The sequence below is a fragment of the Eumetopias jubatus genome, unplaced genomic scaffold, assembly GCF_037043125.1.
Source record: "Eumetopias jubatus isolate StellerSeaLion01/CBP00866 unplaced genomic scaffold, mEumJub1_p1.0 scaffold_1, whole genome shotgun sequence".
Lineage (NCBI taxonomy): Eukaryota > Metazoa > Chordata > Mammalia > Carnivora > Otariidae > Eumetopias > Eumetopias jubatus.
The window spans coordinates 163,092,570-163,112,346 of NW_028274807.1; the positions used below are offsets into that span (position 1 = coordinate 163,092,570).

At 54.1% G+C, this 19,777-nt stretch overlaps 1 protein-coding gene across 8 annotated transcripts in view; it reads left to right on the top strand.

Moving 5' to 3' along the window:
- SLC6A6 (solute carrier family 6 member 6) overlaps positions 1-18,632 on the top strand; it is an 82,803-nt gene extending 64,171 nt beyond the window's left edge. For 6 of the 8 annotated variants that reach the window (XM_088027134.1, XM_028101844.2, XM_088027124.1 and 3 more), the window contains 7 exons: positions 1,668-1,780; positions 6,236-6,373; positions 7,656-7,758; positions 8,326-8,426; positions 11,001-11,171; positions 14,134-14,270; positions 16,796-18,632. In XM_088027134.1, coding sequence (XP_087883260.1) covers positions 1,668-1,780; positions 6,236-6,373; positions 7,656-7,758; positions 8,326-8,426; positions 11,001-11,171; positions 14,134-14,270; positions 16,796-16,904 — 872 coding nt within the window. In that variant the 3' untranslated portion in view covers positions 16,905-18,632. Of the gene's footprint in view, positions 1-1,667; positions 1,781-6,235; positions 6,374-7,655; positions 7,759-8,325; positions 8,427-11,000; positions 11,172-14,133 lie in introns of all 8 variants that reach the window. The other 2 variants (XM_088027135.1, XM_088027133.1) reach the window with 1 other exon arrangement.
- The last annotated feature ends 1,145 nt before the right edge of the window (positions 18,633-19,777 follow it).

Sequence of the window (19,777 nt, forward strand, 5' to 3'; positions counted from 1 at the left end):
GCTTTTAGAGAAAGATGCTCAGACCCTCTCCCAGAGGCTGGCTTGACAAAGGCAAAACTGAAATACAGAAACGAGCGCGTTGAGAAAACCTCCACCAGGCCCCAGTGGGCGGCGGGTGGCGGGCGGCAGGTGGGGGGTGGGGGGCCCCATTTTACATCTGTCTCGCAGTCGGCTGGACTCGAATCCCCACGCACTGATGCCTACCAGTCGGGCCAGAGCTGGTGTGGAGGGGGCCCCGTGGGCCCCAGCCGAGGTGCCCACGTGGCTTCTGTTCCAACTTGGGCTTTGGGGTTGGTACAAGCACCCCTTCCCCCACTTCTCGTGGGATTTTCTACCGTCGCAGCCTGGGGACTCCAGGTCACGGTCGGGTTTTCCTCAGTCGGGTAGACTCGGGCCAGTAGGAGGGCTCGCCCTTGCCTGCCACAGTTGTGGGTAACGCCCTACGGTGTGGTTTCTGGCTCCAATTTATTTTACAGTTTTTTGTTTGTTTGTTTTTGTTTTTGTTTTTCATTCCTAAGCCAGTTCTTGGGTTTCTGATATCTGCTCTAAATATCCTGCCCTCCAGCCCTTTTTTGTCTTCACATTTCTTGACTTTTTTTAAATTAATTAATTAATTTTTTTTTTAAGTTGTGGATTTTACTTTATTTTTTCAGCCCTGGGCCCTTTCAGGCCTCCTCTCTTTTGCTGCTTCCTGCCACCTCTTGCACCTGCGAGCCTCAGTTATGGTTCCTCCCCCTGGCTCCTCCCCTCAGGCCCCCTGGAGACGGGAGGAGACCTTTCCCTCTGTCTCTGGAATGTTTCCAGTCAGAAAGGTGCCCCCTAAGGTGGCGGGGCTCCCATCTCCCACACCCTGCCTCCAGATTCTGCCAGAGTCCCCTCTTTAGAAACCAGAAGCCCTCTTCTAGGGTAGTGGTCTCAGCATCTGAGAATCTGAGGACAAGAAGGCTCCTTGGGAGGCATTTCTGGGATCGTGCCCCTCACTTCCCAGGTGGGGAAACTGAGGCCCCGCAGGGGCACGTGGTGATGTAAAGAGGAGATGGCGGATGGTCTCCTGAGCCCGGGGTCTTGCCCCGCGCACACCTCCCTTCAGCTTTGGGCCCTGGCTGTGACGTTGCTCAGGTGGGGTGCGCAGATGCACCCCTGAAGAGATGTTGGCCCTGCAGGGCGGGGTTCTGTACTCTTTCACAGTGTTTCAGTCAGAAGTCCAAACCTTTTCTTTGCAAACGGGGGCTTCAGTAGTTCAGATAACCAGATCTTTCCCCCTTTGCTTCCTTCCAGCAAATGTTGGCATGGTTGCTCTGGTTTGGGAAGCGGCGGCGGGGGGGGGGGGGCTCCTTTTTCAAGCCGGTAGACTGAGTCCCAGGCTCAGGCCCATTTCCCTCACTTAAATGCCCAGCGCCTGCCGGATTCTGTGAGGCCACGGGTGCTGCTGCCTAGGAGACAGATGCTAAAACGGGGCCCCGCCCGAGCCCCAGTGCGCCCCGTCCGAAAGGGAGGCAGGCCTGGGCTCTTCCCCCAGGCAGGAATTCAGACCCGGCTCCTCCCTGCATTTGGGGTTTGGGACACCGCCTCAGGCCCGAGTGTCTTTGTGTGAGCTCCAGTGCTCCGGGGGGCTCAGTCACTAATGTGCCCCCCCTCTGCCCCTCCCCATTCTCTCTTCCCTCTAGGTCCTGGCCTGGCCTTTATTGCCTACCCAAAAGCCGTGACCATGATGCCGCTGCCCACGTTTTGGTCCATTCTCTTTTTTATTATGCTTCTCTTGCTTGGACTGGATAGCCAGGTAGGTACGAGTCGAGGGGACGCCGTGGGGAGGGCTCACCCGTGGGGAACGGGGCTCTGGGAAAGCCCCCTTCAGCGTGCCGTGTGTGAGATGGTCACCCCCTTCCCACCCTCACATCAGACTTGCACCAGCTGCAGCCAGCGAGGCTTCCTCTAGGGCCCCGGGAGGTGGGGCTGAAGAGGCCTCAGGGCAGCAGGAGGAGGACCTCTGGCCCAGAGCTCGAGTCTTAGACCCCAGCCAGGGGGAAACGGCCACTTGAAGGGTGTGGTCAAAACGAAGCCATAGACGGGAAGTAGAGGACAAGACCAGGTGGTGATGATGTGTGCCCGTGGAGGGTCCCGCAGGGGCCCCTGAGTGACGCGGCAGATAGGCAGTTCGGGGCGGGGATGACAGTCATGGCCCAGGCCATCCCTGGTTGTCCTAGTGCAGCCAAAGAGGCCTAAGCCGCACCTGGTGTTCAGTGAGGCCTGGAGCCCGGGAGTTGTTCCCCATGCAGTGAAACTGTGATCCTCCAGTGCTCGGTGAACAACTAAGCACTGCGGAGCCTCACTCAGAACCCCCTGCCCTCTGGCCCTCCTGGCTTCTGCCCTCCCACGGCAGGACTCCGTCGTATACCCACCACCTGTGTGTGGCTATTTCCCTGCACGTCTCAACCCCTACGTCCCATCCCTCCAGGGCTCAGGCCTCCAGTGGGTATGTCAGTGAGAGCCAACCAGGGGCCAAGTCTGGCTTTGGAGCCACAGCTGCAAGCCCCCATGCTGCTGTGTGGCATCGGGCACATTTCCTCCCCTGTCTGAGACTCAGTTTTCTCATCTGGTAAATGGGTGTGATTATACCTCCACTGGCTTGTATGAAGTACCAGGCACAGTGCCCGATACAGAGCAGCTAGTGGTACTTGGAGGACAATAGAGTGAACTCCTGGACACGTTCCCCTGGAGATATGCGTATTCACCTTGGGGGTGTCTCAAGAGGACAGTTTAGAGCACGGGCATGACTCCAGGACCAGGGAGTTAGGCTACGCAGGGCGGGCCGGTCGTGTGCCCAGACCAGATCCCTACAAGCCGTGCCACCCAGGGGCCAGCATCTGAAAGGTCGACGTTTTGCCGTCTCCTCTGTTGTCTGGGTCTCTGGCCGCCTCCTGGGAAATCTTTGGTTAGCTGGGACCCTGTGAGAGGTGAGACCTGCTGCCAGGTCAGGAGAGGGCTTCACCACCTGCCCGTGGGCAGCAGCCTCCGCACCGGAGCCCAGGGTGGGTCCCTGTGGACTCAGAAGCAGGTAGGAGGAGCGTCTTAGAAGGTCGAGCAGAGGAGAGGAGGCAGTCTGCCAGCAAGGTCAAGAACAGAGCAAAGGATTTGGCAGGATGGGGACCAGGATTAGCAGAGAAGACAGAGTGGAAACATTTGGGAGCCTGAAAACAAAATACTTGTGCAGTTGTTGGTGGGCTTGAGCTGTATAAACAGCAAGAGGACTCCATTAATCATCCCTCGTTAATGAGTTTGGCCTTCGGAGGCCCCAAGCAAATGGCTTTTATAACTTCTTCCAAAGCTCTAAGTGAAAACAAAAAACAAAAACAGCGAGAGGTTAATAAATGACAAAGCATGACATCTCCCTGGGCCCCAAATGGGCCTCTTGGGCTGTGGAAGCTGCTTCCTGAGTGAGCAGAGGTGGTTTATTCATTAGGTTTTTTTCCTGGGAGGCAGGGCGGGCCTGGCTAGGGATCTGCACTTCTGAGCTAGGCCTCATGGCGGCCAACAGGCTTGGGGCATCGTGGCCAGCTCTCAAAGCCAGCCTCAGGGGGAGCTGGTACCCTTTCCGCTCAGAACATGAAACTCAAGGTTCAGAGCCCTTAAATGACCTGCCTGATTGATACACCAAGAAGAGCATGATGGGGATTTGAACCCCAGGAGCTAGGGCATGATGTCTCGGAGTCTGATGGCCTCCTTTGGAATCCCTCCTTTGCATCTATTTGCTGTGTGAACTTGGGGACGTAGGGGAAGGTTTTGCAGATGCCGGTGACCGCCTCATGCACCGTGAATACAGTCGGAGCTCTGTCACGTGAGGCGTTCCTGTGGGCAAGGCTTCATGCCGGGCTTTTGATGTACCTGCATGTGACAAAATGCACATAACATAAAATGGACCATCTTAACCATTTTTAAGCATGCAGTGCAGTGGTGTTAAGTACATTCATGCTGTTGTGCGACCATCACCACCCTCCATCCCTGGAACTTTTTCGTCTTCCCAAACTAAGCTCTGTCCCCATTAAACACAAGTCCCTATAGCTGGGCACAACTGTTGCCCTGTCGAGCCCCGAAAACCGAGCCTGAGGGAGACAAGGACTCGGCTGAGGCCATGCAGAGCTGGTTTAAGGAATGGGCTTGCCCCTGGGGCTACTCGTTCCCTGACCTGTTAATTCATCCCCCCTGGCCTTACCTTGGAGTTCTCCCAAAATAGCTTCCTCCCGTGGAAGCGCGGAGATCCCCAGGCAACCTCAGGCAGAGGCCTCTCGCTGATGGAGTGTGACCCTTGCACGTAAAGGAAACGCCCTCCCAGATGCCTAGCATCCGTGGGGAGCACTCTTTGGCTTAGGATCCGTAGTACCATTGTGTATTTCTTGGTGAGGTGGAGGAGGGATGCCATGTGCCTGGAGGCAGATGCTTTCATGAGAGAGCCAACAGCACCGGAGGAGGAGAGATGGCCCCATCTCCCTGTGACTCACTCAGCCCCTGACTTGGGTTCACAGCAATCACGCTATTGCCAGTTTTTCCTCTCATGATTTCACATCTTTCTCAACATCCCTGCTGAGTAGGCAAGATCCCCCGATGGTACAGGGGAGAAGACTGACTCTTGGAGAAATCAGATCCCATAGCTGTTCAGTGAGGGAGGTCTGAAGAGTCTGGTGGAGCAGGACTGAGGGGTGGGGAAGATGTTTTCCAGAAAGGCAGGGAACGTAGAAATGAGGGGCTTGTGCTGGTCTTGACCCTGACTCACAGTGACACTGCACCTTCCTGTCTTTAATTTCCCCATCTCAAAAAGGAAAGGACCTTTGTTTCTAAACTCCTTTTGAAGATTGATGTTTGAGCTGGTTTTCTGTAATTCAGTGGCAATTTAGGGTCAAAACCCCATTGGCTGACACATCAATCAGAGGTCAAACCATCAGCCACTTCTCTTTGGGCCCCTTTCAAGGGCCTCTTGCTCATCTTTTCCCTGAAATCCTGGCAATGAAGAATCATTTTTCCAGCCCCTTTCAGCTGTGAAGGGGATTTGCTCCTTATTTGTATTCCTTGATCCTCCTGTGATGCATCCCAAAGGAGTTAAGTGGTTGGATTTTTCTTGTAGGAATGCTGGGTAAACATCCTTCCCAAATGCCTCTCACAGATGAAAGAACAGAAAGGTCAAGGTTTTAGCTTTTCAACTTTTAAAGGAATCCGATGGACAGGCCTTGGAGGGTGTGTTGGTTGGCAGAGCAGTTTGGCTGTAGCTACCCAAATGTAAAATGCTTCTATGTGCCCTTCACCCCTGAAGCTTCACTTCCAGGTTGTGCTGTGATACCTATGCACCAAAGCTAGAGGGAGAGGCAGAGTCCTTGCCCGGGTCAGCAGCCGCAGGAGGCTGGAACCCATCCGTCGGGCATCGGTCAGACCCATGACGATACGGGTCCGCAGGACAGAGTTTCGTGTTGCCATTTGAAACAGAGGCAGCTCTCCGTGTAATGATATGGATCAGTCTCTTAAGTTACATTGTTAATTGCAAAGATGGAAAGATTTAGAGGGATTGAGAATCATCCTAGCACATTACCCAGGAGGGGCCCCTTCAAATGGGCTTCTTTCCCTTTGGGAGTCCAGGAATGGGTTCCTGGGGGCACAGTGAGCCCTTGGCTCACACATGTGGGCACTTGGATTCTTTCATGGATCCACAATCGCCCTACAGAGCTAAAACCACTGTGTGAATCTGTTGGGGAAAGTGGGGCCCAGACTTGCCCTGAGTTAGCCCTCTCCCCATTCTTCATGTGCCTGCTGGGCAGCCACGCGTGCCTGGCCCATCTGGGCACTCGAGGCACAGAAGTGAGGGGACACTGCCCTCAGCATCAGAAAGGACCAAGACTGAAATGGGGGGAGGTGTTCGTGCCAACACATATTTTCCAGCCAGCGGGCTAAGGCGGAAGGTCAGCACTGGCTTCAGAGAAGAGGTCATTCTTGAGCTGAGTCTTGAAGGATGAAGGAAAGGCATTCTGAGGAGCTTAAGCAAAGAGATGGACGTGTGGGATATTTGGAGAACTGTGTGTGGCCCACTGTGGCTTGACCAGCAGGCGGGACTCCCCAGGCAGAGCCTACCAGGTCAGGTTCACACATTTGGACTTGACCCCCCCCCCAGGCTACTCTGCGCATGCTGGGGACTCTCTGAGCAGAGGGGAGGTGCTGGGCACCTGGGGCTCAACCACTCTCTTCTCCTCCGCAGTTTGTTGAAGTCGAAGGACAGGTCACGTCCTTGGTCGATCTTTACCCATCCTTCCTAAGGAAGGGTTTCCGTCGGGAAATCTTCATCGCCTTCGTGTGCAGCATCAGCTACTTGCTGGGGCTGGCGATGGTGACGGAGGTAGGTGGCTTTCTCACGTGGCACGAGGGACCATCCTCTCTGCAGGGCTCTTGGTGACCTCCATACGCTGCAAAGATCGGGTCAGGGCTGGGCTGACCCCCGCCAGTGAAGGCAGTGGCTAGGTGGGAGGACGGGACAGGGGCTCTGCTGGCCCCACCCTGCCCCGGGGACCGGGCCTACACTGTGGGCGGCGGGAGGCGGCTTAGGACCCACCAGTTGACCCAAACTCCCGGGGCCTTTCTCCTGTTACCGTGGCAACACCATGGCCAGCCCCTGCCCTCTGTTCCCCCCTCCTCCCAGGAGGCCTGGGGGGAGGTACTTGAGCTGAAATCCATTTTAATAGCAGCTCTTTTCATCCGGGACTGTGCAATGGCCCTTCTCAGGCCTGGGGGGAGGTGGAGACGTTCGTTCAAGAGGGTAAATGCAGACCTCCGGGTAAACACTGCAGGCAGTGCCCAGGCCTGTCTGGTTGACCGGGAGTGTGCGCTGTTCAGAGGATGGGCAGGGGCCATGAGGAGGATCCATCTAAATGGGAAGAAAGAAGCAGAGAGGAAGGAAGCCGGGAGTGTCTAAGGCAACAGTGGATCAGCTGTCTAAGAAGAGGCAGGCGAGAAAAGAAAGAGATTCTTGTGCTAAATAATAGAAGCATGGAAGCCTGGCATAGCCTGCTGCCTCAGGCGCCCCGGCCCACCCACCTCCCCACATTCTCTAGCAAATCACTGCATTTGCCCCCAAACTCAATTTGGGTTTCCCATCACCACCTTGTCCTACTGGAAATACAAATAAGCGTTTCTCTAAGAGTGCCTTTAAGGAACACACACACGCGCGTGCCAAAAGCAGATCATAGGTCCACACCAAGCAGCTCAGTATCACTGAAGTATTCTCTGCTGGCCCCAGTTAGTTTTCAGCACCTCCTTTGGAAGCAGGCTTCAGGAAACCCATCATTTTTGCTAAGGAAAACATGTTTTGTTTTCATTTTTCTGTGTGTGTGTTTTAAAGATTTTATTTTCTGAAGGAATCTCTGCGCCCAACGTGGGGCTCGAACTTATAACCCTGAGATCAAAAGTCACACGTTCCACCGACTGAGCCAGCCAGGCACCTCTGAGTGTGTGTTTTTCATTAAATTTGTCAAACATGAAGTTGAGCCTCTTTTTACACATGTATCTGGTCATCATTTTTCTCTTGGGTTTTTTATTTCTTAATGATATGCCAAAGCTCTTTATATATTAAGGGAGTTGGATACCAAATAGCAGGCCAACGTTCTCTGGTTTTTCCTTCGCAGGGTGGCATGTATGTGTTCCAACTCTTTGACTACTATGCAGCTAGTGGTGTATGCCTTTTGTGGGTTGCATTCTTTGAATGTTTTGTTATTGCCTGGATATATGGTGAGTACACATTGTTGTATACCCTTCCTCAAGTCTCCGCTGTGGGCCTCTTGTACTTAGAAGCTTCCAAAACAGAATTCTCAGGGGACTTCATTCTGAGTTGAACACAAAGGCCTTCCCTATCTGGACTTTCCCCCTCCAGACTGCCCCTTCCCTACAGAAATAATACCGCTGTGGCCCACACTGCGTATTCTCCCCTCGCCGAAGATGCAGGGCGTGACTGTATGTTTTGGCAAACACAGAATTTGGCTATGCAGGGGTCTCCCTATGATTTACTGCTCTGGGATCCAGGCATGGTCCATTTCAACCCTCCTGAGACCTTAGATTGGCCACACCAGGTTTTGGGGCTTGTCTAAGGTTGCCTAAAAAATATAGGATGCCCAGTTACATTTGAATTTCAAGTAATTTCAGATAAACGCCTACCACTCTTGGGTCTTTGTGGTGTCGAGTAGCAGGGATCTGGAGCAGAGCCCAGGGACCCCCTCATGGCCCTTGAGCCCCTTCTGTGCAATTCAGATGCTAGTGTTGGACACTGCGTCGCCATCTGTCTACCTCTGTCTCTCCTAGGCAGCGATAACCTTTATGACGGTATTGAGGACATGATTGGCTATCGGCCTGGGCCCTGGATGAAGTACAGCTGGGCCGTGGTCACTCCAGTTCTCTGTGTTGTGAGTTCTGCCCTGCCTTTCTGTGGGTGCTAGCCTTTTCTCCTTGGGGCTTTCTCCTTGGGGCTTACCTGCTAAACCACCTTTCACTCAGCATCTGCCAAATGCTGGCCTCTAACAAGCCCAGCGACACCTCTGCCTGGGAGAGGTGGGGCCGCAGGCTGCTCCCAAAAGTTCCCTTGAGATGAGTTTTGAAGGAGAAGTCAGGTTGGGCAGGAGGTTATGTGCTCTGTTGTGGACCCCCTGAATTTCTCAACATGCCCCGATACACAAGCCCAGGATATACAGGATACGAGCTGGTCAGGAAGAGAAAAAAGGAAGGGCGTTCCTGGCAGAAGAACCAGCATGGGCAAAGCAAGGCATTCTGAAAGAAGAAGGTGTATCGGGGCATGTTGAGAAATTCAGGGGGTCCACAACAGAGCACATAACCTTACCCCAAGCCCTTCTCGGACTCAGTGAGCTCCGTTTGGGTCACTGATTAAGTTGAGGGGCCTTTGGGATGTCAAATGGAGACAGGTCATAGACACTGGAAATGCGGTGTTTCCATGGCAGGGCAGGGGTTGTGGGAAGTCCCAGCAAAGAGATGCTCTGGACTCTCCCAAGAACAAGGAAGCTTCGTACCCACCCAGGACCCAAAGGCAGTGATGTGCCACATTCCTCTTCCCACCAGGGTTTCCTCGCCCGCCATCTTGGAATGTAGCTTAGAGCATGCCCAGGCACCCCACTGCAAACTTCCACTCAGAGGCTCTGGCAAAAGAGAAGTCTTCCGCTTCCTTGTCATTGTTTGAAACCAGTCGTGAGCTTTGGAGCTGACTGCAGGGGAAGACATCTGCTATGCCATTCTCAGCTCATACCGTGGGGAGTGCAAATGGCAGAAATGTTCCTTACATTTAGGAACCAGGTGCTGAGCGATGAATGGGATCCCCCCCTCAGTGACCCCGCTCCCAGGCCAGAATAAATCCATACTGCCCTTAACTCACCGTGTGGGACCTTAAGCAAGTCCCTTACGCCGGGGCCCCGGTTTACCCCATCATAAAGCAAGGATTCTGCAGTGGGAGGTGAGTGGCAGCTGACAACCTTAGGTTGTTACTGCCACCCTTGAATATGGCTGTCATCTTCTCATCTGAGGTGCGTATTTTCCCCACAAAATTCAGTGAACTGTAGCAGCCAGGAACCACAATTGACGAGTTATTGTTGGAGATGAATTTAGTTGGGTTCAAAGCCCGTGTTCTCGTCCTCACTTGACGGTGGTTTGTGAGAAACTCCTCTCACCACGCTGACCGTCAGTTTCTTCCACCTTCCCTCCCCGAGGGGTTGGATAGATCAGAGGTGGCCTGCATCCCCAGGTGGTGTAGGATAAGGCCACCCTGGTGGAAAGAGGGAGACGAATGGGCAGGTACCAAGCTTCCTGGTGCTGGGAGAGCCTCTTCTGGGCCTCTCCCTGTCTAAGCTACACCCCACCCTTAGGGACGGGAACAACAACAGGGCCAGACGCACAGTAGACGCCTAGGGGAGCGGTCTGCAGCCTAATGCTCTCCTTTGCCCCGTCACTAATTCTGATTTCTGTAGATTTGTGCTCCCATCAAACCCCAGATATTAGGTAGTGGAGATTTAAGTCATGTTTACACTGTGGATGAATCTACGACAGTCCTGGGTCATACACTGAGATGCTGGAATTCTGACAAGAAGCAGAAGTCCCGGGCCCTCCCATCCAGCCTTATGTGCTCTTCTCAGGGAAATACGGACTTTGCATAGGCTTTTGGGCTCAGAGCTCACCGCACCCCACCATTTGTGGATGCTGATGGCCCCCGGCCGTTGGCATGGGCTTGGGGCTGGACACCCAACTGGGCAAGGCCCAGGTCCACACCAAGTCCTGGGAAGCTAGGCCTGGGGGTCAGGGATGGAGATGTGTGGGTGGCAGTGGGGAAGGGGAGGAAAGACTTTCAGCCATGCAGTTGGTGTTTATTACGCACCCACTGCGTGCACCCGGACCTGCACCAGGTGTTAGAGAACCGGGGGAGAACAAGACTGACTCCCCACCTGTCCTCACTGACTCAGTTGGGTGGGGGAGTGTGTGCTGAAGAAGTAATTATAACCACATGCTTCCAGGGAAGGAAGAGGGTGGGCACCTGACTGCGTCTGGGCAGGGCCTGGACAAGTAAGGCAGGACCACGAGAGCTAAATTAGGATGAGAAGATGAAGGGTGAAGGGCTCTGGTCAGAGAACAGCCTGTTCTAAGGCCCCGGGGCAAGTGGCTGAGGAGCTGGAAGGATTTCAGGGCAGCTGGAGTGTGGACATGGAAGAAGGCGTAGTGGGTAGGTAAGGGGTGAAGGGGCACAGCTCTTGGCTGACGTCGCTGGCCGGGCTGAGAAGTTTAGATGGTATCCGGAAGGCAATGGGAAGCCCCAGAACGGTCCTGAGCAGGGAAGCCACGTGATCAGATTTGCCCCAGGGGAGGTCCTCAGGCAGCAGAGTGGAGATGGGTGGGAGGCTCCTGGGGGGGGGCGGCCCTGGTCCCCAAAGCTCTGTGTGCCCCCAATGCCCAGGGCCCCCCCTAACTGTGCTCTCTCTCCACAGGGATGTTTTATCTTCTCTCTCGTCAAGTACATCCCCCTGACCTACAACAAAGTCTATGTGTACCCCACCTGGGCCATCGGGCTGGGCTGGAGTCTGGCCCTGTCCTCCATGATGTGTGTCCCCTTGGTCATGGTCATCCGCCTCTGCCAGACGGAAGGGCCGTTCCTCGTGGTGAGCACATGGGGCTGAGGCTGGATGTGGGGGATGTGGGAGGGCGAGAGGCAGGGAGGGTGAACGTCAGCTACCGGCTGTTGGCTGTCGGTTTGCTGTGTGACCTTGGGCACATCGCTGCCCTCTCTGGGTCCTGCACCCTTTGCCTGCCCTGTGGTGGGGTTGAGATTTTGGGCAGGCACATGGGGGAACAGGAAAAAAGAACAGTTCACGGTGACAAAGGTTCCGTGGTGAGGTTTGGAGCAGGGCTGTGGGCAGGAGGAGGAATTTGCCAGGCAGAGAAGGAGACCTGGAAGGCCGTGATGCCCAGTGCATTCACAGGCAAGGACGTGTGACAGCACTTGGGCAGCAGTGACATGTTCTGGGGGGTGGGTGATGGCTGTGGACAGGTGACCGTGGTTTTGCATGCCAAGCTTGGAGCTAGGGCTTTATCCTGGGAGCAGTGGGGGCCGTGTTGCTGAAGCTGTAAGACAGGAGACAAGGAGCCGGGAAGGAAGCCTGAGCTCCACCCAGAGGCCTTCTCTTACCCTGAAGCCAAGTTTTGGATAAGCCCAACCCATGCTGGTGTCCCCTTCCCCACATCTGTGGCCCCCCGTCTGCTGCCGGAGACAGAACCTCAGGCCCCCAGGTCCCTGTGCCTGCCAGGATCCCACCCTGAGGCCCCCTCCTTACCACCAACCCCTCAGAAATTTCTCCCAACAATACTGCAGATTCCAGGCTGTCGCAAAAGCTGAGGCTCTTTCCAAGAAATCCTTTTCTTAGAATCTCCCTTAACCTTTGGGCTTGGGCCAGCTCCAAGACTACACTGTTTTGTTCTGGGCTGTTTTTATTGTTATTCTCTTAAAAATCTGGAGCCAGGATGTCCTGGGGCCCTGGCTCCCCTTTGGGCTGGGCCAGTTTCCTTGTGGGCAGGGGAATGGCCTGGAGGTGGTGGTGGTGGGGGGAGAGGGGCGGCCCCGGGCAGCAAGGGAGCAGCCTGCCCTAGACAGAGGAAGTAGGCGGGGGTGGTGCCCAGGAGGAAAACAGGCCATGAAGCTGGGGTCTGTCTGAGCCAGGACAGCCCTGGGGCCCTTGGGGGGTTCCTGCAGCAGTGGACCCATTGTAATTTCTCAGAGGATACAGGGAAGGACCCCAGTGTTCAGCCAGAATACTGGTAGGCCCTATGATTTGTTAAAACCCTTAACTACTGGGTCTGGAGACAGATGGGTGATTGCTACGGCCCTGAGCCCTCCACATGTCCCCCCCTAAACACTCTGTGCCAACCTAGCCCCTCCCTGGGAATTTCCAGAACGTCCCTACTACCGAGAAACTAAAGGGGTAATTGGGGCACAGCAGAGGGTCTTGTATGCCTGTACTGATTGGTCAGTGCCCACAGCAGTTGCAGATTTCAACCGTGGAGGGGGGACACCTGATGCTAACTTGTGTCCCTTCAAAGCTTAATTTTAAAATAGTGTTCCATCCCAAGTTTAGAGGTTTGATGAGAATGGGGTTTGTGTGGGGGAAGGAAGAGTGTGTGGGTGAGGCCTCCACCCAAACTTGCACCTACAAACCGGGTGGATAACTAAAGCCGCCTCCTCTGAAGGCATGGGAGCCCCCATCGATCTGTTTGCTGTGGGGCCCTCGACCTGTCTCCCGGCTGTGCCCCCAGCCATGAGCGTCATTCTGAGCCGGGTTTGCAAATCCAGAGCTCTGTCCTGGGAGGACCCCAGTTCCGTCTGGAGCCCCAGCTGGCTGCCTGGTGTTGTCTACCTCTTGTCCCATCTTCTGGGCGTGCACCTGTGCAGAGAGGCAATGTGGTGGAAGGGAGCTGAGCCTGCTCTCTGGCTGCCCTTCCATCCCTTGCCCTTTACCTGCGGCCTCCAGGCCAGCTCCCCCAGGACCAGGCAGGGAACCCAGGCGAGGGAAGCCATCAGGCAGGGCTGGGAGGGACCTGGAGAAGGTGATCCAGAGCTGCGGCAGGCAGCCAGGCCCTCAGCTCTGGCCTGCTGTGACCAAGAGGGGGTGTGTGGCTCTGGGGTTGCCAGATCTTGCAAGTTTTTGAGAGCAGATGGGAATCTGGATTTTCCAAGTGAAATGCTGTAGCTTTTAATAAGCATCTTTAAAAAATTGTAATATACTTAAGGGGCATGTAAATGCCTAAGTAGGAAGGTTTCTTCTTCACAACTGCTTCCTACTGAAGTCTCTGAATGGACGCTTGGCAGGAGGGGAGCTGGGAGTCAAGAGCCCTGAGTTGGCCACTGTCGGCTTTCTGGGTGTCCTGGGAAGGGCTCTTTGCCTCACCGAGTCCCTGATCTGGCAACCAGCCAGGAGGACAAAACTCATCCTGCCCAAAAGTGATGGGATGATTCTCGTGCAGTCCGACCTCTGGCTCCTCTCTGTCAGAAGATGCAGCTCTGACATGAACAGTGGTCTCTGAGCCCCTAGCACAGAGAACCAGCTACCTACGGGGGGAAGGGAAGGGACCCTAGTGCAAGAAGGCAGGAAATGCGGTCTACAGGCAGCTGAGGAATTTGGAGTTTCTCCTTGGGGAAGGTGAGAGCCATAGGAGGCTCACAACAGTTATCCAACCTCTGGCATACAAATTGCAGAAACTCGGGCTGCTTTGCAAGTCAGAGAAGTCAGGGGATGGGAATTACAAGGAGGTATATTTCAGCTCCATGGGAGAAAGAAGTCGGAGCTGGGAGGTGTGAGTCCCCTGTCCCTGAGGTGGGCAAGCAGGGGTTGGCCAAGGGAACTCCTGACAGGAATTCTGCCCTGATTCAAGGCCCGGAGGGACCTTAGAAGCACCTTAGTTCGACTCCTTCGTTTGCCAGTGGATACCTTGGGGGAGCCAGAGAGGGTCCTAGTTCGCCAAAGGCCAGACAGCACACTGGCCCGACTCAGAGGGTGTAGACCGTCGTGGCGGAGCGGGGAAGCAGGCCGCCTGACTTTGCTCTCTGCTCCCGTCCCCTTGCTTCTCCAGAGACTCAAGTACCTGCTGACCCCGAGGGAACCCAACCGCTGGGCCGTGGAGCGCGAGGGGGCTACGCCCTACAGCTCCCGCCTGGCTGTGAACGGCGCTCTCATGAAACCGACCCACATCATAGTAGAGACCATGATGTGAGCTCTCGGGCGGACGGGCTGCTTCCCTGCTGTTTACTAACATTAGATTCTCATAGGACCAGGTTTACAGAGCTTTCTATTTGCACTAGGATTGTTTTTTTTAATTGTCACAGAAAATGTTACTCTGTGTGTATGCGCGCGCGCGTATGTGTGTGTGTGGGGGGGTGTGTGCGTGTGGTATTGTGCGTATGTGTATTTTGTTTTGATTTGGGGATATTTTGTATAAAAAGAAAACCCACCGGCAGATGTCCGGGGCGAGGCAGAGCTTTCGTATTGAATTAGATGTATTTTATGGGAACTTGGTAAATTTCTCTTTGTATTTTTTTTTACGTATAATTATATATACATTTAGAGATTGTCATACACTTTTACCACTTGAATTGATCTTCTTGCCAGCAATAGATCTCGTTTTCAAAAGCAATTCTTCGGTGCTTGCGTAGCTGGCAGAAAGTTCTGCCCCCAAAAACACAGGGTGGGATTTTCCTGGACAGCAGGCCCATTTTAAAGGTGTAGTACCTTCCCAACCTGGTTCACATAGAAGCATACAGCTGGGGAAGGGGAGGCCCCACGAGCTGGCCAGACCCAGAGAGGCTGGAGAAAGGAGGGCCATGAGAAGATGCATCATTACACTTGTCTTAGCCAAGAAGAGAGATGCCAAAATAATGAATCCACCCCTCACATCAAGGAACTGACTTAAAGCAGACAGATGAGGCCGGACAGCGGAAGTCTGATCCTCTAGAAACCGTTGCACCAGGAGCAAAATCCCACCTAATACTTTGAGATCGAGGGTGGATAGTCAGAAGGACCATCCGACAGATTGTCAGAATGGTTCATCCGAGGGGGGGGGGCCCGGCAAGAGCTCCCAGGAGGGCTTGGTGAAGATGGTGCCCCGACATTCAGGAGCCCTCAGGAGGCTGCCAGCGCGGCTGCCGCCCAGGGCATCCCAGGTAGAGGTCTGAGGCCCGCCCAGCGGGAGCCGGCAGTCTCGGGGCTCCAAACCTCACACAGATGGGGCTGTTGCATTTTAATGGGGTTCTTTAACCTTAAAGAACCTGGCCGCTCCCCAGCTGACATCTCTTGCAGCTGTGTGGGGGAGAGAAGCATGATGTATTCAGTGAGGGACGAGGGGTGGGCCGGCGGACCAAAGGGTGTGGGCCCAGGCGTTCAGGGAGGCCTGGTGTCAGGGAGGGGTGCTTTTCTTTCCTCATCTCTACCCCCCCCCCGTTCTGTCCTCGTCTCCCAGAGGCTGGGAGACTCCTGACAAGCTCCCTGCCCAGGGCTGCCCCAGCTCCTCGCTGGGGGTGCCAAGAGTGCTTTTGGAGGCTCCCCGAGTCTTGGATTCGGGTGAAGTGTTCCCAAACCCTCCTCCCCACTCGGGCACAAAAGCAGCCCTTGGTGACGACTCAGGAGGTGGTGAGGCCGTTCACGTCACAACCCCTGCAGCAGCCGGTGTTAGATGCGCACTATGTGGGGACCGAGGAGAGGAGGTGAGGGAGCGTTTTTTAGAAAGGTGGGACTGTTCAGGGGGCTGGCACCCCAGAACTGGTTTGACCACGAGCCTGATGGAGAGTGGCATTCCTCTCTGAACTAGGAGTGAAGGTACTCCACCTTTAGAATCCTGACACGGACATGTCTCCACCCAAGCCCCCATTTGGACCTAAACTGTGCCATTTAAACTGTCACTTCCAAGTTCAGAGTCTAAACTAAACCGAAACATTGTCACGCAAAGACGACAGTGACTGCCTCGTGGGGTATGGAGAGTGAAGTCCAGCTCGGGTTTTCAGAGCGGGGGCTCTCTGGATCCTGGAACCCTCTCCCCAGATTCGGGAGGGGAGGAGCCTCTGGTGTCCCCGTCCCCAGGGGCAGAGGCAATCCTGAACCTCTTCTCTTTGGCAAGCATTCACATTTCACTGTTTCCAAAGCATATACTCTGCCAAACAATACCCAGTCCTATTCCAAACTGTTAACAATTGTGTGTTCCTTTTTTTCTATGTATTTATGGTTGCCGCTGTGTCTGATTTGATTTTTGTTGTTGTTGTTTCCTAATTTTACTGAGTAGCAATGTGACCTATTTTCCTTTGTCTCATGGAACTTAGTAAACGTAACCACTGTCGACGATTGGGGACAGCCGATGTGTGGGGATGAGGGGGGCTTGGCAAACTGTGGCTGCCTGGGCATTTGTGGTCATTTCAGGCTACAGTATCTCCCCTCCGGTGAAAGGCTACAGTATTTGGGGTTAGTAGGCAAATTGCAACACTCTGGAAATGGCCTGAGAAAGGCTTCTTCCTATAAGATTCGCAGACCAAATTCTAGACCAAAGACACATGCAGACCAAGTCCCCGGGCCCTGCCTGGAAGGAAGGTCAGCCACTTTACCCAAGCCCACTCCTCGACAATCTCCCGGCGCACCTGTCTCCAATTGGACCCTCTTGTCTACCCCCCTCGCCCTTGTGTATCTGCAGAACTTGGCTCTGTGAGTACAAGGTGTAATGATGCGTGACTTTTATATGTCTCCACATAAAGGCAACTTGTCATTGGAGCTCATGACTCTGGTCCTCCTGTCTCTGGAGAACAGGCATTCCGCCCGCTCTCTGCCTTGGGATGGGTCAGAAATTCCGGTGCCCCCACGTAGCCCAGTCGGCCGGCTCTGAGAAGGAATGCAAGGGAGAAGGTTAAAGAACTTTTTGAGGCTTCAGAAATGGGTAAGGGTCTCAGGATAAATCTCACCCGGGGAGATGCTTCATCGAGCCTGACACGGGCCATGTCAGTTCCTGCCGTGGACCTTCCTGCATGGTCAATGCCTCCCCGGTCAGCGCCCTTGTAAAATGGGGGAAATGAGGTCCGGAGTGAGGAAGACACTGGGCACAGAGAGCAGGGACTGGAGCCAGACTATCTGCAGTCAGTTCCAGCTGCGGGTTCTCGAAGGGGTGTGTGGCGAGTGGTGAGTGCAGCTCCCCATTGTTCTCCCTGAAGACCAAAGACGAGCCTTTATGAAAAAGGAAAGCTCTCTGTCCCCCAGCCTTCAGGGACGAGGAGAGCAGCACCCCCACCCTCTCACCATCTTCGGGCCCACCGGACCTCACGCTGCGGCTCTGTGGGACAGGCGACTGCACCCAACAACCCTCTGAGCTAGGAATTGAGATCTCGATTGCCTGTGAGGAAACTGAGGCCCAGTGAAGCCAGTTGGTGTACAGGAGGCAGTATCCCTTAGGCAAGATTTAGCCTGAGGCCACGCAGGACATTCCCAGGGAGCGAGAAGTGGCCTTGGGGGATTTCTGGGTGACACACAGCCCCCTCTCTGCACCTCTGTTCCCTCATTCTCACCCCAGATCCCCAGCGCACCCCCCCAGAGAAGGTGGTGAAGCACAAGGGGAGTGAGCCTCCCTCAGCCTAGCACGGGGTGATCTGTGTGACCCAGGTGCCAGCACGTAGTGGTCCATGGCCCAGTCGGCATCTTCCCAACACTGCCCTTCTGGGCCAGACAATGCTCTGGGCAGCCAGTGCTAAAGGCAGAGGTGCCTTCCTTCCCCTCAAGCCTCAGACACAGGCCAGGAAGGATCCAAGAGAAACATCGAGGTCCCATCCGGCCCGAGACCCCAATGTCAGGCAGCCCCAGGCTGGGCTGTCCGCGTGGATGCTGTAAATAGCACCGTGCAAAAATCCCAACAAGCACAAACCAAACCAAATCCCAGATGTCAAAACTCAGAGAGGGGCGTGAGCAACCCGGAAGCCAGAGAACAGCATTTCCCTCGCCCCCAGCACCCTGTTGACGCCTGGCCCTCAGAATGCTCTTGTTTTAATAGGAAGCTATGTTTCATTGTTCTCTTGTGGGTGTCACTACAGACGTGTTCTGACAGTTCCCTGAGGGATGGAGCATCTTGTTATATATTTGGCTTCAAATTGAGATGTTGGCTCCATTTCTTTCTCCCCCCCCCAATTAATTTTCAAATCCCTAGCAACTGTGACTCTGTATTTAGCACAAGAGAAAGCTGAGAACGTGGGTCTTGCCTCCTTCCAGAAATATGTCTGGCTCATCAGGACTTTTTTTTAAAACTTCAAAATATTTTTAAGATATTTTAAACTTTTGTAAAAAAAAAAATCAACCAACGAGACTCTTCTGAGGAGGAACATTTGTATCTGAATAAGATCCTTGGTGTGTAATTCAGTCTTGCAGTATACAAGCTTTTGTGTATAAATGTTTTATGATATGAATCCCTGTATTTTGCAGGGCTTTTCTTTTCCTCTTTTGCTTTTTAGATAAATATGTATATCAATATTTTAAATTCATCTTTGCTTTTTTTTTAGAGGAGTTTGTAATCACCTTATAACATGAAAATAAACATTTCCTTTTTAAAACCAACACGTGTGGGTTCAGTTTTGATGAGGCTCTCTTTCCTTCTGTGTGGCAAGCGCCTGACAGTTTACAGAGGCTTTCAGTTCTGCCCCAGGGTGCTCCCCAAAGGTGGTGTTGTCATCCGTGGTCGGAGACGCTGAGGCAGAGGATCACAGAGGGGATGCAGTCAACTCCAGGGCACACAGCAGTCTGTGAAAGCGTTGTCCTTCGACTCCTGGGTCTGCTCCGGCTGGTTCTACCGATGCTGGGGACTGAAGCCCACCTGCCACACACCCAGCCCTGCAGCGCTGCTCACATCGGTCTCCCGGGCCTCAGTTTCCCCACTTGGAATAAACCACCGCCCGTTTTGAGGCTTTGGGCTGATTAGAGGTGACGCACCAGGAGTAGTCACTTACTGATGCCCAAGCAGGGGCTTTCTGATTGCCAAGTCCAAGAATGGGGCAGGCTGCAGGGAGGGGGTAAGCCCTAGAGGGATGCAAATAGAAATCATGCCACAGACACTGGGGCCTCAGAAGGGAGGACACGCAGGACCCCAGAAAATAAGTGGTTGGCACAGACGTCCTCCGCCTTGGGAATCATGTACCCAACCCACTGTTATAGACAGGGAAACTGAGGCAGGGAGAGGGGCTCAGCCTCGCTGGGGTCACAGGGCAGGTCGATGTTTTGGGCAGATCAATGAGTGTGGGCAAGTTCAGGAGGTTGCTAGGTCCTTTCCCCAACTTCCCAGACCAAAAAAAAGGTTTCTTGGTAACTCATTACTTATAGACGATGTTAGAATAAAATACCACTCTCCCAGCTCTTTTTCTAGCTATTGGCCTTTCTGATGGCCTCTGTCCACTTTCCTCCTCCCTGTGTGCCTTGGCCATATAACTTGTTCAAATTGTAGCTCCATCCTTTACTCCCCGTGTGACTTAGGGCAAGTTACTTAACCTCTCTGTGCTTCCTTTCATCACCCAGAACATTGGGATGATAACAGAGCCACCTCTGAAGGCTGCAGGAGGACCCAGGGCATTCTTGGAAAGCACGCAGAGCAATGCCTGCATGCAGCCGGTGTGTAGGACGTGCCTCTCCAGGTCACGACCCGCCCACACCTCTCTCCCCCTTTCGGAAGGGCCCTGAACCTATCGCCCAGCCCTGGGAGGAGCCGCAGT